The 14,295-nt window shown below is 46.7% G+C and overlaps 1 protein-coding gene across 1 annotated transcript; it reads right to left on the bottom strand.

Annotated features, from left to right (window-relative positions):
* Positions 1–2: 2 nt before the first annotated feature.
* Positions 3–9,677, bottom strand: LOC135114699 (retinoid-inducible serine carboxypeptidase-like). The gene is made up of 9 exons (XM_064030623.1): positions 9,519–9,677; positions 3,888–4,111; positions 3,111–3,341; positions 2,860–2,970; positions 2,520–2,754; positions 2,237–2,410; positions 2,039–2,116; positions 1,742–1,902; positions 3–1,575 (listed from the first exon to the last, which is right to left on the bottom strand). The coding sequence occupies exons 1-9, from the start codon at positions 9,571–9,573 to the stop codon at positions 787–789; spliced, it is 2,058 nt and encodes a 685-aa protein (XP_063886693.1). The 5' UTR covers positions 9,574–9,677; the 3' UTR covers positions 3–786.
* Between the last annotated feature and the right edge of the window lie 4,618 nt (positions 9,678–14,295).

Below are 14,295 nucleotides of genomic sequence, written 5' to 3'. Positions count from 1 at the left end.
TCTTCACTTATTTCGTCCAATTTTCGCTTACCAAGGAGCAGCAACAATACTTTTAATTCTTTGTACGTGGAAAGGCAAGCAATCGCATCACTACATAAAAAAAAAAAATAAATAAATAAAAAATCACATTATTTACACAATTCTGGTTGTAAATTCTGCGGATTATGACAAAGAAACGCATCAAAAGTAGTTAATCTCTCTGCTCACACACACACACACACACACACACACACACACACACACACACTATACCTGATGAAGTCTAAATATGAATGTAATGCCTGAGATTACATAGAGAAACGACATAATTACCATGAAATACTCAAAAATCATTCTATACATGAAGCTCTGAGTTAAGTGGGACTAAGGCTTGTATATGTGTCTTCAGCAAACTTTTCCCTGTGGCAAAGTTTGGTAAATCTTCCTTGTGTTGTAGTAGCGACAGCCTCTGTCGTGCCGCCGCCGTCAATGAAGGAAAAGTGGAGGAGAGAGACTCGGCAAGGATGTGAGGCTGTCAAGAAGCTAAGCATTTGTCAAGAAGTCAAGCCGATTCAATCATTGGCAAAAAAGGAACTTACACGGAGTCGAACAATATTCATTACTAAGTATCCACTCGACTTTAGTTTTAAATTGAAATACATAAATCTCAGTATATGCTCTTCTGACAAAGAGCTGTTTACAGACCATTTATTTATTTATTTATTTATTTATTTTTATTTAGGATGACGCTGTTAGAAGCTTCCTGCGGTTAACTGCAGCGCGAGGCGAGACGAGGCCTGGAGCACCCTAACGTCTACGAGGGGGGTCAGGCAGCGGCCCGGGGTTGTGACCGATCGGGTGGCCCCGCTGCTGCTGTTGCTGCTGCTGCTGGCGGGAAGCTACAACCTTTGCCTTGGCTTTGTTGACAACCTTCTTGGCTTCTTGCTTGAGGGACTTCTGCTCAGGTTCCTTCTTCCTGGGAGCCTTTTCCTGCTTCTTTTCGTTCTGCTCGGGTGTCTTCTGCTTGTTACCCTTCTGCTTGTATCTGTCTGGTCTGGCTACTTTCTCCTTGTATTTCTCTTGTTTTGGGGCTGCCTCCTGCTTGTTTTCTTTCTGTTCGAGCTTTTCCTGCTTGGGTGCTTTCTCCTGCTTCTGCTTTTCCTGTTTAGGTGTTTTTTCCTGCTTCTGTTTCTCCTGCTTGGCTACTTTCTCTTCCTTGTACGTCTTTTTAGGCTGCTTTTCTTTAGGCACCTTCTTCCCCTGAGACACTTCCTGCTTTTTGTTTTCATCCTTATTTTCCTTCTGCTTCTTGGGTTTCTCCTCCTCCTGGCTGGTCTCCTCTTGCAACTCCTCTCCTTTCACCTGCTTGGCTGCCTCCTGCTCCTTCTTGGCCTCCTTCTTGAGTGCCTCCGCTTTTAGGTACTTCAGACTGAGTTTTTCCTGCACAGACTTTTCTTTAGGCTCAGGGACTTCCTGCTTTGGTGCTTCTTGCTTATTGGTTTTTTCTTTAGGTGCCTCTTGCTTTGATGTTTTCTTCGAGGACGCAAAGATCATATCCAACATTTTGAGGGACATCTCAGGAGCGTCAATCGGTACCTAGGGGAAGAACAACCTCAAGTGAGTTACACACACACACACACACACACACACACACACACACACACACACACACACACACACACACACACACACACACACACTATGGTCAAGTTTATGATATGTCAACAGTCACACAGTGTTCTTAACGTGGTAAGTGCCTCACCATGTGTCCCGAGCGCAGGATGGTGTACAAGGAGAACCGCCCTGCCTTCTGAATGGTGGCGGCAGTGGCAGAATATGCGGGGATTGTGATAGGTTCGTTGTTGGCAGCCATAAATTGAGGTTTCTCTGGCCACTCCATGTTTTCAATCCACCTGTAGGTACCTGGAGAAGTCCGGGAGTGGTTGATGCATCAGTTAAAAGGAGCCAAGAGGAGCAAAAGGAATGCTTGATTTTTTTTTTTTTTTTCTCTCTCTCTTAACGTCTGACAGTGGACCAAACAAAGGGAGAAGCTACGCACCTGGAGTGTCGCAGATGAGATCCAGGTTGCCAGTGAAGACCACCACCTCCAGCTCTGTTTCCGTTAAAAGCTTCACCACTGATGGGAATAAACACTTGTCACCTTCAGCGTGTCTTAAAATTTCAGAGGGAAAATAGTATAATCAAGTGGTTAAGGAAATGTTAATTCCGGTTCAAGGAAAGCACAGTAACTTCATACCGGACTCTACGACGGGCTTCATGAAGTCTCCCGCAAGAGTATCAAACACCATGCTGCCCTGGCTGCCCCACTGCACGTTTTCTGGAATGCCCCACTCATCCGCCTGCTGCCCGTTCATGTAGTCGCCCAGCGCGTCGCGGGTCTGGTGTGCCACGTGGTTCTCGTACAGCCTGCCTGCCTCGCGCCGTAAAGAACATAACGTAACAATGAAAAGTACTCGAGGGCTGAGTTTCTTGCAGCATCTAATTACACACACACATACGAAAGAAAAAATGATACTGACGAACATGGGACGACATGAAGGAAAGATCGGTTGCGTTGTTCTCCTCCTTCAGTCTGTAGATATCGTTCTCGGCCAACACATTGTAAAAGTTAACATTGTTGCCGTAAATCATCACCACCAGCTCGGCGGAACTCCATTTGTTGGTGGCCTCAAACCAATGGCCGGCGTCCACGGCAGCTTGTGCTTCTGCAGCAGCACTGTCGATTGCTTCCAGTCCTTTTTGGTTGACGAAACCCTGAGGAGCAAACATGCCAGATGTAGACCTGCATCTCGTCCCTTTCTGTTAGTATCTGAATCCAAGGATCCTTAGCGACAAGCGCGCTTGATGGGCGACACTCACCATTTGGTAGAGGAAAGTGCCCCACGTGTTGACAGAGTCCATAGGGCTGATCCATGAGTCCCCGAGGGCCACGCCGCGGAAATCGCTCACCACTTCGCCGTTCTTGATGGCCTGAGACAGAAGGAGGGAGTCACGTGAAAGAGTCGTTAGGATTGGCTTTGTTTTCTTCAACTCGCGCTTCCAGTGTCTTCAAGAGGACTTACTCACGATTCTTTTCCTCCACTAAGAACAACATGCTGCGTGATTCTTACCTTTTCAAACTCAAGAGCGAAGTCAACGGTCATTTTTCCTCCATATGACTCGGCAAAAACGTAGAATGGCATGATTTGCATATCTGTGTATTCGGCGAAGACGGCCTTGACGACTGCCACCAGGTCTGAGGCAATCATGGCATTGTTGGTAGTGAGCAGTGAATAATCCTCCACGTAGCTGTACCCAGTGCCCACCGGGTTGTCCACGAACAGCACGTTGGCTTTCTTGGTCTGTCCGCACAACGTTAAGACCATTACTCACTGGTGACCTGGGACTCGAGACTTTGCACACATGCAGGATTAAAGAATAAGGTATTCATAATATTAATTTTTAGCTGTGATGTGTTGTGTTTTCTGAGAGAGAGAGAGAGAGAGAGAGAGAGAGAGAGAGAGAGAGAGAGAGAGAGAGAGAGAGAGAGAGAGAGAGAGAATAACCTCTCAACATATGGAAGACGGCGGGCAAGCAAGTACAAATTATGATGTTAAATGCTAGTTGTGTTGCTGCCACCACCCTTACTACGCAAGTGGTGGCAGCAAAACAGCTGGTGTTGAGATCCACAATAATGCTGCCATTATAAAATCTCTGTTTGACGATGAGTTGAAAAAAATCAAAGTTAATTCTGCAATCCTCATGCAAAGAACAGGGTGGAGAAAAACGGACAGACATGCTCAAGATATAAATTAACTGGTTCTGCATTTTCTCGTGGTGAGGAACAAAAGAAAAAAAACAGGGGAGGTCAGCGCCGAGGACGAAGGTCGCGTGATCAGGATACTTACCCAGGCGTATTCCCTCGGGTTACCGTTGATGTCATAAGGTCCCAGCTCTTCAAAGTTGCCGTAACCTACTCCTGAAGCGCCTGGGCCGCCCTGGAGCCACATAATGAGCGGGTAGTCGGTATGGCTGCCGGGCAGGTCCGCATGGTACATCACCCAGAACATGTGGGCTCCGGGCCGCACCTCCACATACCCGTAATGTTCCTCGTGATGTTCCCGGCCGCCGCCTGCAGCAAATCAAGGGTCACTTACACTCACGATAATGTCAAGAGGAAACATCTGCTACAAAATTAGTCGTCCGTCTGTGTGTAATGTGAGGCACAGCCATTGCCCTTCCAGCTTTCTGTGATGGTGCTGAGTGCACGCTTTTGTGTATATTCACTCTATCACAAGGGAAATGACTGGCTGTCTGACTTAGCTGTGTTGGCTGTGCGGGACGAATAGGAATCTGAATTTTTTTTACGTTGAAATATTTGTTAAAAATACATAAAACGAATTCCTGATAACAAAGGCAACTTGCGTGAAGGTAGCCAGGCCTCCTTCTCTTCTGTGTTTTGACAGTGGAAACAAGCTGCATTGAGGAGTCACGGGGAAAGCAACCTCTTACTTTACTTTAGTTATCGCAGCTTTCTTACACCATTTTACTTTGAAGAAAACGTTCAAGAAATAACATACACTAATATAATTATAAGTATTTAAAACTTTCTGCCAACAATTATTTTTCATCGTCACTGGAAGTGTTGGCAGATTGGTTAATCTGACCGTGACTTATTTGGCATGAACCTCATGACTTATTTCGCATGAACCTCAAGTATTATTTATCCAAGCCTCTAAGGAACTCGAATTCAGGCATCACACTTCATAGGATTTTTAGCAAAACAACGGAGACGACTAGACCGCCACTGACTGCAGTCTGAACACAACAAACATCACTGTTCCCAGCTACTTATTTCAAAGAGAAGATCAGTGCCTTTTTCCTCTTGGGCCAATCTTAAGAGTATTGAGGTGAGTCAGGTGTAGCTTATGTATTTGCCAACTCAGTCTAAGACTACTTGACCATCCAGTAAGTACTTGAAGGAAGGTTACTGCTTATATAAGAACTTGAGTAGAACCTCCATAACATCACTATTGTTCAAAATGTTCTTCCTTTACAAGACAACATTCTCTTCTGTGCCTAGAAGGACCAGAAGGACCAGAGGACTGGTCGTGCCGCTCCACAAAGGTGTGCTTCAGCCTGGCCAGGAGATCCGCCAGGGGCATCTCCTGGCGGAGGACGGTGGCGGCCCGCCAGGCAGTGAGGGGCGTGGCGCCGTCCTTCGCTGCCAGCCTGCCAGCGGGCACGGCGGTTGCCGCTGGCGGACACGAGAAGCGTCTCCCCCTCCTGGGTGCCGCTCCGAAAGCTGATGGAGGATACGAGGCGCCGCCCACACCCCAGAGCAGGGGTTGGACAGCCTGATGGCGTCCATGCCGCTGCTGCCCTGGAGGTGCAGCCGTATTGTCACGGACACCGGGCTGCCTTTTTGTCCCATACTTTTTTTTTTTTTTTTTTTTGACTTTGGCAGAAATAAAGTTTTGGCTGGCCAGCCCGGGGCAGTCTGGGGGCTCTGGGTCTCGGTCCCCAGCCCGAAGGATGGCTAGGAGGAGGGAGAGGGAGCGTTGACTCCTGTGGAGGGTGTGGGCTCGTCCCCCCAGTCGCGAGGAGGCGTCGAAGGTAGTGGCGGGCAGAGATGATTAGTCAGGTTTTCATTGGCGAGCTATTGATAATTTCCTCGAAATGATTTCAGTTCTTGATTTGGTTGTAGCTTTGTGTTTTCTTTTCTCATTTTGTCTGACCGTGATGTTGCCATCCTTTGGGACTGATATGTATGGACTGAGTTGATAATGTTAATAATACTGATACCAAAACTAATAATACTAATGTTTCCACGTTGCACGATCAGGTTGTAATAGCTTCTTGTGATCTGTACCTGCTTTAATGTGTATATTTCTTCCTCCTTCTTTCTTGTCTTCTCATATCATTTCTTATTCCTTGTGTCATCTTTTGGTGTTCCTCGGGTTATGACAATACCAGTGATCACTCCAGGTGCTTCTGAATGAGATGACCTCGAGGAAGCGAAGCCGAGTCGAGCCTCACACTGGACAACAAACACCGCCATGCGGGACACGCGGCTCGCCCTCCCTGAGCACGGCTGGTTTCATCCCGCAGGTCAGACAGCGAAGCAACACCTCAGCTAATTAGATCTACGACAAATGTTTATGTAGCACCGTTATGCTCAATGAAAAGAGGAGGAGGAGGAGGAGGAGGAGGAGGAGGAGGAGGAGGAGGAGAAGGAGGAGGAGGAATACAAAAGGAATACGAAGAAGAAAAAAAAAAAACAGCAACAGCCCTACTAGGCCTAACAAGACTGTTTGCGTGATTATAGTACCAATACAGATTCCTTGAGTTGGATGTAAAGGGACAGCAAGGTCAAAGGAGGAGGAGGAGGAGGAGGAGGAGGAGACGAAGGAGAAGGAGAAAACAGGGAGAAGACAAGGACAAGGATGAGGAGAAGGACAAGGAGAAGGACAAGGACAAGGAGGAGAAGGAGAAGGAGAAGGATAAGGAGAAGAACAAAGAGAAGGAGAAGGAGAAGAAGGACAAGGAGAAAGACAAGGAGAAAGACAGGGAGGAGGACGAGGACGAGGAGAAAAGAGGAATCGGGGAAAAAAAAGAGAGGAAGCGGGAAAAAAAAGGGGAAAAAGAACTCTGGGATCAGATGACTTCCAGCAACGTTAAATACGATAACGGCATTCAACTTGCGTCACAACAGAAAAAAAACCGTTTCCACTTTCGTGTCAAGCAAGAGAAGACAGCTTCATGAATATCGAAGTTTCTAAGTTGTCTTTTCTGTTCTTCCAGTTCCTTCGTTTGTGTTGTTACTCTCCCTAGTTGCCTGGGGTGGAATTATGGCACGGAAGTTGACGCTCCTCGAGGCATCTCAGTATTCTTAGTGTCGAGAGTCCGTTGTTGGCGCGACGCTCGATGATGTTGAAAAAATGATTCTCCCTAACGATCCGGACACGAGAACTTGCGCAACTCATGAATTACCTAAACCAACCATGTGTGTGTGTGTGCATGTGTGCGTGTGTGTGTGTGTGTGTGTGTGTGTGTGTGTGTGTGTGTGTGTGTGTGTGTATGTGTGTGTGTGTGAGTGAGTGTGTGTGCTGTACGAGTACCAATCATTCAAGTACACATTTTTTTCTTCAGGCATGCATCGTTCTACACGGCACGCACACTGATGCAGTCACGTCTCCTTTCAATGTTTACAAAGGTGGCCCGTCACTCTTAAATAGCCTAGAAAAGTTTATAAACAGGACACTCGCGTTATTATCTTTTCCTTATCAGGGGACAGATACTGATCTACCCTTTTATCAAGTGTATTCAAAGATGTCCACTGGGATCAGCCTCTTGACATTGCCCCATAGATATGAGAGAGAGAGAGAGAGAGAGAGAGAGAGAGAGAGAGAGAGAGAGAGAGAGAGAGAGAGAGAGAGAGAGAGAGAGAGAGAGAGAGAGAGAGAGAGAGAGAGAGAGAGAGAGAGAGAGAGAGTGTTTAAATACTTTCCCACCACTACTTTATGACTTGAGGCAAAACACTGACAAATTATATTATCTATGTCACGTGGAAGCAAGGCAGGTGAGGAGCAGCAAGGTAATGTGGTAATGGAAGGTAATTTGTTGCGCTAAGTAGTGGTTCTGTGGTGGAGAGCTACTATATTCACTAGTTACTATTGAGTGCCGAAACTGAGGCCTGTATTCAGTAATGCTTCCCTCTCTCACCACGACTATTTTTCAAGGCCACAGAGATGATTAGCCGGGTCCTCAAGAGTGTTTCTCCTTTTAATAATATAGAAACCTTGTTAATCTGTCACTAGAACTATAAAAAAAAATAAAATAAAGTAAAAACGCCTTGCTCTCTCACTGCGACTATTTTCGAAGAACATATAGATGATTAGTTGGGTTCTCAAGTGTTTCTCTTTTCAATAAAGTAGAAATCTTGTTAATCTGTCACTAGATCTGTTAAAATATCCTTAAACACCAGTGTAGCTTCAACCAGAGCCTTTTGAATATACAGGAGATGCAGACATAGAGTTTACTGGTGAAGGTTAACGAGTAGGAGGGGAGAAAGAAACCAAAAAGGATGATGGATGATTGGGGAAGCAGAGTGACTATTGTGGAAATCTTTTAGAAATGAAGGAAAATTAATAGCATGATGTGAATAAGTTAGGTTAGTGACTAAGAAGAGATGAGAGGAAGGTACGATTAAAGAGGGTCTAAGACAAAAAGGCTCAAAAAGTGACGAGGCAAAACAAATAAACAAACAGATGAATTAATGGCTTGATAAACAGATGAAATAATGTAACTAAGAAATAAAAGGAAGGAGAATAATGACGCGGAGAAAAGAAGACAAGAAAAGTACAAAGACGAACAAAGTAATAAGGAAGCAAAAGAAGCGCTGAAATAAAAAAGCGAAAAATAAAAATAAAATCTATATAATAAAATAAAAAAAAAGTGGAATAAGTAGAAACACCTACATGAGAGAGAGAGAGAGAGAGAGAGAGAGAGAGAGAGAGAGAGAGAGAGAGAGAGAGAGAGAGAGAGAGAGGGAGAGGGAGAGAGAGAGAGAGAGCAGACAGGATAATACAAATCAAATGACTCAAAGGAAAGATAGTAATGACGAAGGAAGATATGGAAAGGTTCACGAGAAAGGAAGGCTCTGATGACAGGAGATGAAAAGGAGAAGACGAACGCGAAATGGCGCCTCGCTGGGCAGGTGAAGGTAATGATGGAATTGAGGTGAATGTGATAATTTAGAAGGGAACACCTGGGGCAACCTCACCTGACGACGCGGAGGGACCTGGAGGAGGAAGAGGAGGAGGAGGAGGAGGAGGAGGAGGAGGAGGAGGAGGAAGATGGGGTAGGCGGCTGCGGAGGCGACGAAAACGAAGGAAAAAAATCAAAGCGTTCTTCTCTTTTTTATATTCTAATTTTCTGCATAAGATTCTATAAACTTTCGCTATTACTACTACTACTACTACTACTACTACTACTACTATTACTGCTGCTGCCCCGTATACCACCACCACCACCACCACCGCGTATCTGCCCTTTACACTGGTCGCCTCGTGTGAAAGGGCTCACTAAAAGGGCACTCGTGAGGCCAATAGCGCCCCTCGGTCACCGCCTGTAGGAGGGGAGCCTGGAGAGAGTGTCGGGACGCATAGACACAAAGGCTCACAGAAGGAGAATAGACGTGTGCTGAAGGCTGAAACTGAACATAAAAAAACTGAGGCAAAGTATCCTGTCCATCGTGCGCTTGTTTATTACGAAGGTGAAAAAGGCGCGCCGGTTGACATCAACGGTTAGCTGATCCCGAGGACTCCAGGCTCCTCTGTGTTATTAGATTGCTGCAAAGTTTTGAAATGGTTATTAATTCTATACGAACTACTGTACCTGTCTTTCTAAGCTCTACTCTTTTTATTGTTATAAGTATTTTTTTTTTTCTTTTCAAGAAGAGGTTGTCGGGAGTGCATCACATCGTTTCCTTTTGGTTGCTGAGAGGGAGGAGGAGAGGAGCAGGGGAAGTGTCTTACCCTGAGAGGCAGCGGCGAGGGCGGCGAAAGCGAAAATCAGGACCAACACCTTCATGCTGCAAGGTGAGGGAGCCGAGTGGCGGCGTGCAGCGGCCGCCGGCACCCTGATGACTCCGTCTCAGTAATCAGTGTTATCATTGCGTCGCCCACTCACCCACAAGAGGAGGTCAGCGGGCGGCAACTCGATCACTTGATTACAGATAAGAGACGCTGGTTTTCCCGAGCACATCGCAGCCGTGACCCATGAAAGGCAGGGAATTACGTTGTTGAGGGAACGAGCAGCTTCCTCTTGCCCCCGGCTGCGGCGCGGCTCAGCGCTCCTCCCGCTATTAACATACACCAAGAATTCCGCGACGCACCATTCCCGGCAACACCCGCCGGCGATGCGCCGCAATAGCGAGGCGGCGGGATCTGCCCGACAGTTAATCAAGATCCTCCACTCGCATCCTCCACCTGCTGCAATCCACTCGCCCTCCACACTCGCTGCCTTCATCCTTCCTGTTTTATTTATTTATTTTTTTTTCATCTAGGTGACCTGGAATTATATATTTTTTTTGTAAGAAAAGAAAAGAAAAGAAAGAGCAAGAATCGCGGCGTGAAAGGGAGGCACATAATTCTCTTTCTCATGGTGAGCCACAAAGGCCCCGCCGAGAAATTCATTGGAATGTTTCATTTGACTTGAATGACATGCATTTTATACGTTCTCTCTCTCTCTCTCTCTCTCTCTCTCTCTCTCTCTCTCTCTCTCTCTCTCTCTCTCTCTCTCTCTCTCTCTCTCGTTAATTGTGCATTACTCCTGTCCCAAAAAATCTTCCATTGTCCATCTTTAAGTGTCGCGCCATCAAGGTCAGTGCTATCTATGAACTGCTTAATTATCTACATCCACTTGACAACACACACACACACACACACACACACACACACACACACACACACACACACACACACACACACACACACACACACACACACACACACACACACACACACACACACAGTTTATTTACCATAACAGCATTACATGGATATCAGCATCAGAATTTGAATTATAACAATGGTCCAACAAAATCTTCAATAAACACGACACACTAAAACAGCAATAAAATTTTTGCCTAAAGCAAAAGATAATATAAAAGTTTCTTAATACTATAAAATCTGGTTACTAAACGAAATTGCACTTTATGAAACACTGTGACAGAATAAAACCATTTCTAAAATGAGAAGTATAAACTTAAGAATTATGCACATATACATTCTCTCTCTCTCTCTCTCTCCTCTCTCTCTCTCTCTCCTCTCTCTCTCTCTTCTCTCTCTCTCTCTCTCTCTTGGTAGTCCGTCAATGTTGACAACACCTTCACCGAGTGAAGAAACCTGCGCAATTAATTAAGGTGGAAAGGTGGGTGCGTTATCCTCATTCCCACCGTCTTGATCCCCTGAGCTTCGAATCTGGCTGGTGGCATAGGAGCTCCAATGTAACCAGGAGACGCTGGGGGTTGCAAGGCCTATCGGAGCATCCATCTATGGATGACCGCCTAACGTGGAGTCCCGCCACGGGTTTGACATCAGAGTTTCTTCCCTGATGCTGGGATGCACGTCCTTCTTAATAAACACTTTCTTGTACCGTCACACACACACAGCACACACACACACACACACTGCTCAGGAAGACACCGTTTACCTATATATGAATGCATTTTCTTTCTTTTCAAATATCTTCCTCAAAGAAACACGAATCTTGAACAAAAGTTTGATCTTTTCTTGATCTCGTTGTAAGTGAAAGTAATATAAGGCGATGGGATGGGTGATGCTGATGAGGGGGAGTAACAGCTTCCGGAGATTTCTTCTTTATGTACAGTATATGCAAAAATTACAATATGTGCAGATGTACAAGACTGGAGGAAGTTCGCGAAGCGTGTATGATGTGAATCTGTTCTCTTGACCTCTGACACGGGTTGTATGTGGATTACGAGTACATCGTGTGACCACGCCCGTGAATCTGATACTTAGTATATTCGTATGAAATGAGCGTTATAGTCTAAAGGGAACTGCCTAAGTGAATGTTTAGCCCAAACGCTTCAGACTATATTGATGTTATGTCTTGTCTCTTCAGAAGTCCAAACATCCTGGATTTGGCTGACACAGCCACCTACGCGTGATCTCTGTTGCTACATTCCACCTCCGACGTTCGTCTCACTATTGATGGTCATATAACTGAAACAAAACAGCGCCCAACACTGGAATAAGCTATAGAATGGGAAATTGCAATTAAGAAAAGTTATTTTTATTATTATCATTATTATTTTTTTTTTCTTTTCATGAAGCAAGGATATGGTGTTTGTTTCTGTAAGGCGAGTTGAGGCCAAAACAGTGACGGCATCCCGCACACATTTTTACTCTCCGGTTTCATCTCCTGGCCGACTTCTGTCTGAGTAAGTAAAGCGTAAAGTAAAAGAATGCATCATACCTGTCACTGGAGCCTGGGTGCAGCGTGGCCTCCTGCCTGCCTTAATCTAATACATGCCAGGTACAGAAGCCAGGTATGTACACAGGTCACGAGTCACGGCTACCCATCACGACCTGGGCACCACACAGGTCACACCCACCTGGCAGAAGGAAGCATCTGGTTGGCAAAGGTCGTCCATCTTTTCATGTTTTCCTTCTGAGTGCATGGTTGCCACTAAAGTCAGAAAGTGGAGAGATTCAAGGACACGGGAGGCTGCGGTATTTTTCCAGGCTGATGAAGAGCGTGGGTTCGAAGACCGTCGCGGGGAGGCGTGGTCTTTTTAGTTTTCCAGAGTGATGAAGGTTAAATTACATCACTCAGAGCAACACGCCAATCCACGCCCCCCACGCCTCTGGCAGCCACCACGCAGTCGGCAAGGAGAGGCTGGGGCGTGAGAGCCAAAGCTGTGCAGTGCTCACTCATCTCATACACACCACACGATATTATACCAAGCTAATGCTGTGAGCCGCGGGGGCAGCTTCCTCCTTCTCTTCTTCCTCTTTTTCCTTTCTCTCCTCTTCTCATCCTCCTCCAACCGTCCTCTCTTCCCAGGCACCCAGCATTTGTTGTCGACAAGGACGAGCTAATCATATTTCCCTCTCCTATACCCGACACACCTGGAGCGGGGCGTGGGAGAGAGGGGAGAGAAAGGAGACAGGTGCCAGGGGGCAGGCGGGGACAGGCGGGGGAGGGCGCGGCAGACGTAGTCAGACGGGCTACAGTACCTCCGATGATTGGGTTTACAAGAGGGCGGGGCCCCACCCAGCGCTCATCACCATTGCTATTCGCGACGACCGTCCCCTCTCTGCCCGCCTAACTTCAGTCCTCTCGGTCTTTTGTCATCCGCATGATTCAATTACAGTTCGATCAGCATATGAACTCGGCACACTGGCTCAATTGGCCACTGTTCTTCCTCAGACTCTCAATCAGGCGACGCTCAGCCCAGCCTGTCACCGCCACCCAGGCACGGGCAAGAAACTACCTGAGTGCTCCTGACGCGCCCACACTGCCTGCCGCCCATCCCGAGCCCCTCCAGCCCGGCCACTCACTCACCGCCACAGTCTGCAGCGAGTACAGGAGCAGTACTGGTCACACTGCCACTGTCTTTGCCGCACCACGCACCACCGATGCGGGTGATGCATGCTGTGACTTTAGTATGAATGAGTTGTTTCATGAATTATTATATGTTAAATAAGCACAATTTTCCGTTGTTTTCAAAAAGTAAAGACGTTGATGTAAGTCGGAGGAGGAGGAGGAGGAGGAGGGAGGAGGAGGAGGAGGAGGAGGAGGAGGAGGAGGAGGAGAAGGAGGAGGAGGAGGAAGGCTTTAGAGTATTTCTAGTTTGAGGGGAGAAGTTGGGGGGTAAGGGATTGAGGAAGGGGAGAAAAAGGACATATGGAAGAAGAAAAAAAGGACTGAAGTGGATGTGGGAAGGAGGAGGAGAGGAGGGGAGGAGGGAAGGTGAGAGCTCCAAGGGAACACTCCAGAGCTGCCAGTCTCACAATCCAGTTACTGACTCCCTCCCACTCGTGAATACTGAGCGGCTTCCACCCTCCATTCTTCCTCCACCCTCCTCCACTCACACTCCAGCACTCCACTAACCTTTTCTATTTCAACCCTCCACTCTTCATCCTCCTCGTCCTTTCTTACTCCATTAACAACCATTAGCTATAACCACATACAACTTCCCACCCACGACCTCCACCCAAGGCTTCCACCGCCACCCTCCTCCTCCACGTGTCTCTTTCTCGCCTCTAAGACATAAGAGGAGGGAGTGAGGGAAGGAAGGGGAGGAAGGAGGGAGGGGCGTGGATCCTTCTTCAATATTCTTCAGTTCACGTTTGACATTTCGTGCTTGTGTGTGTGTGTGTGTGTGTGTGTGGTGTGTGGTGTGTGTGTAATTCTGAACCGTAACATCAGTGAGCGATGGAGAGAAGTGAGAGGGGGAGAAAGGAGAGGAAGGGGAGGGAACAAACGAAGCAGATGGGAGATGGTACTATCTGTTCACACTATCAAATACTACAAAATTATAAAGATTTCTTCTCCCTTCTTCCTTCCTATTCCTTTTCCCTTCATTTCTCGGCCACTTCCCAGTTCTCTCTTTCTATCACTCAACTCTCTCTCTCTTTTACTCCTTTGCTTATTCCTTTCTCCTTTATCCATTACCTCGTCATCTTTCGTTTTTTCCATACTTTCTTACGTCCACTGGTCTCTACTTCTCTCTCATTCCCTCATTTTCCTTTCGCTCTCCTCTCTCTTGCTCCATTTTCTCTC

Source organism: Scylla paramamosain, chromosome 28 (assembly GCF_035594125.1).
Source record: "Scylla paramamosain isolate STU-SP2022 chromosome 28, ASM3559412v1, whole genome shotgun sequence".
NCBI lineage: Eukaryota > Metazoa > Arthropoda > Malacostraca > Decapoda > Portunidae > Scylla > Scylla paramamosain.
The sequence above is the reverse complement of the archived record's forward strand: the minus strand, read 5'-3'. Positions and strand labels throughout refer to the sequence as shown.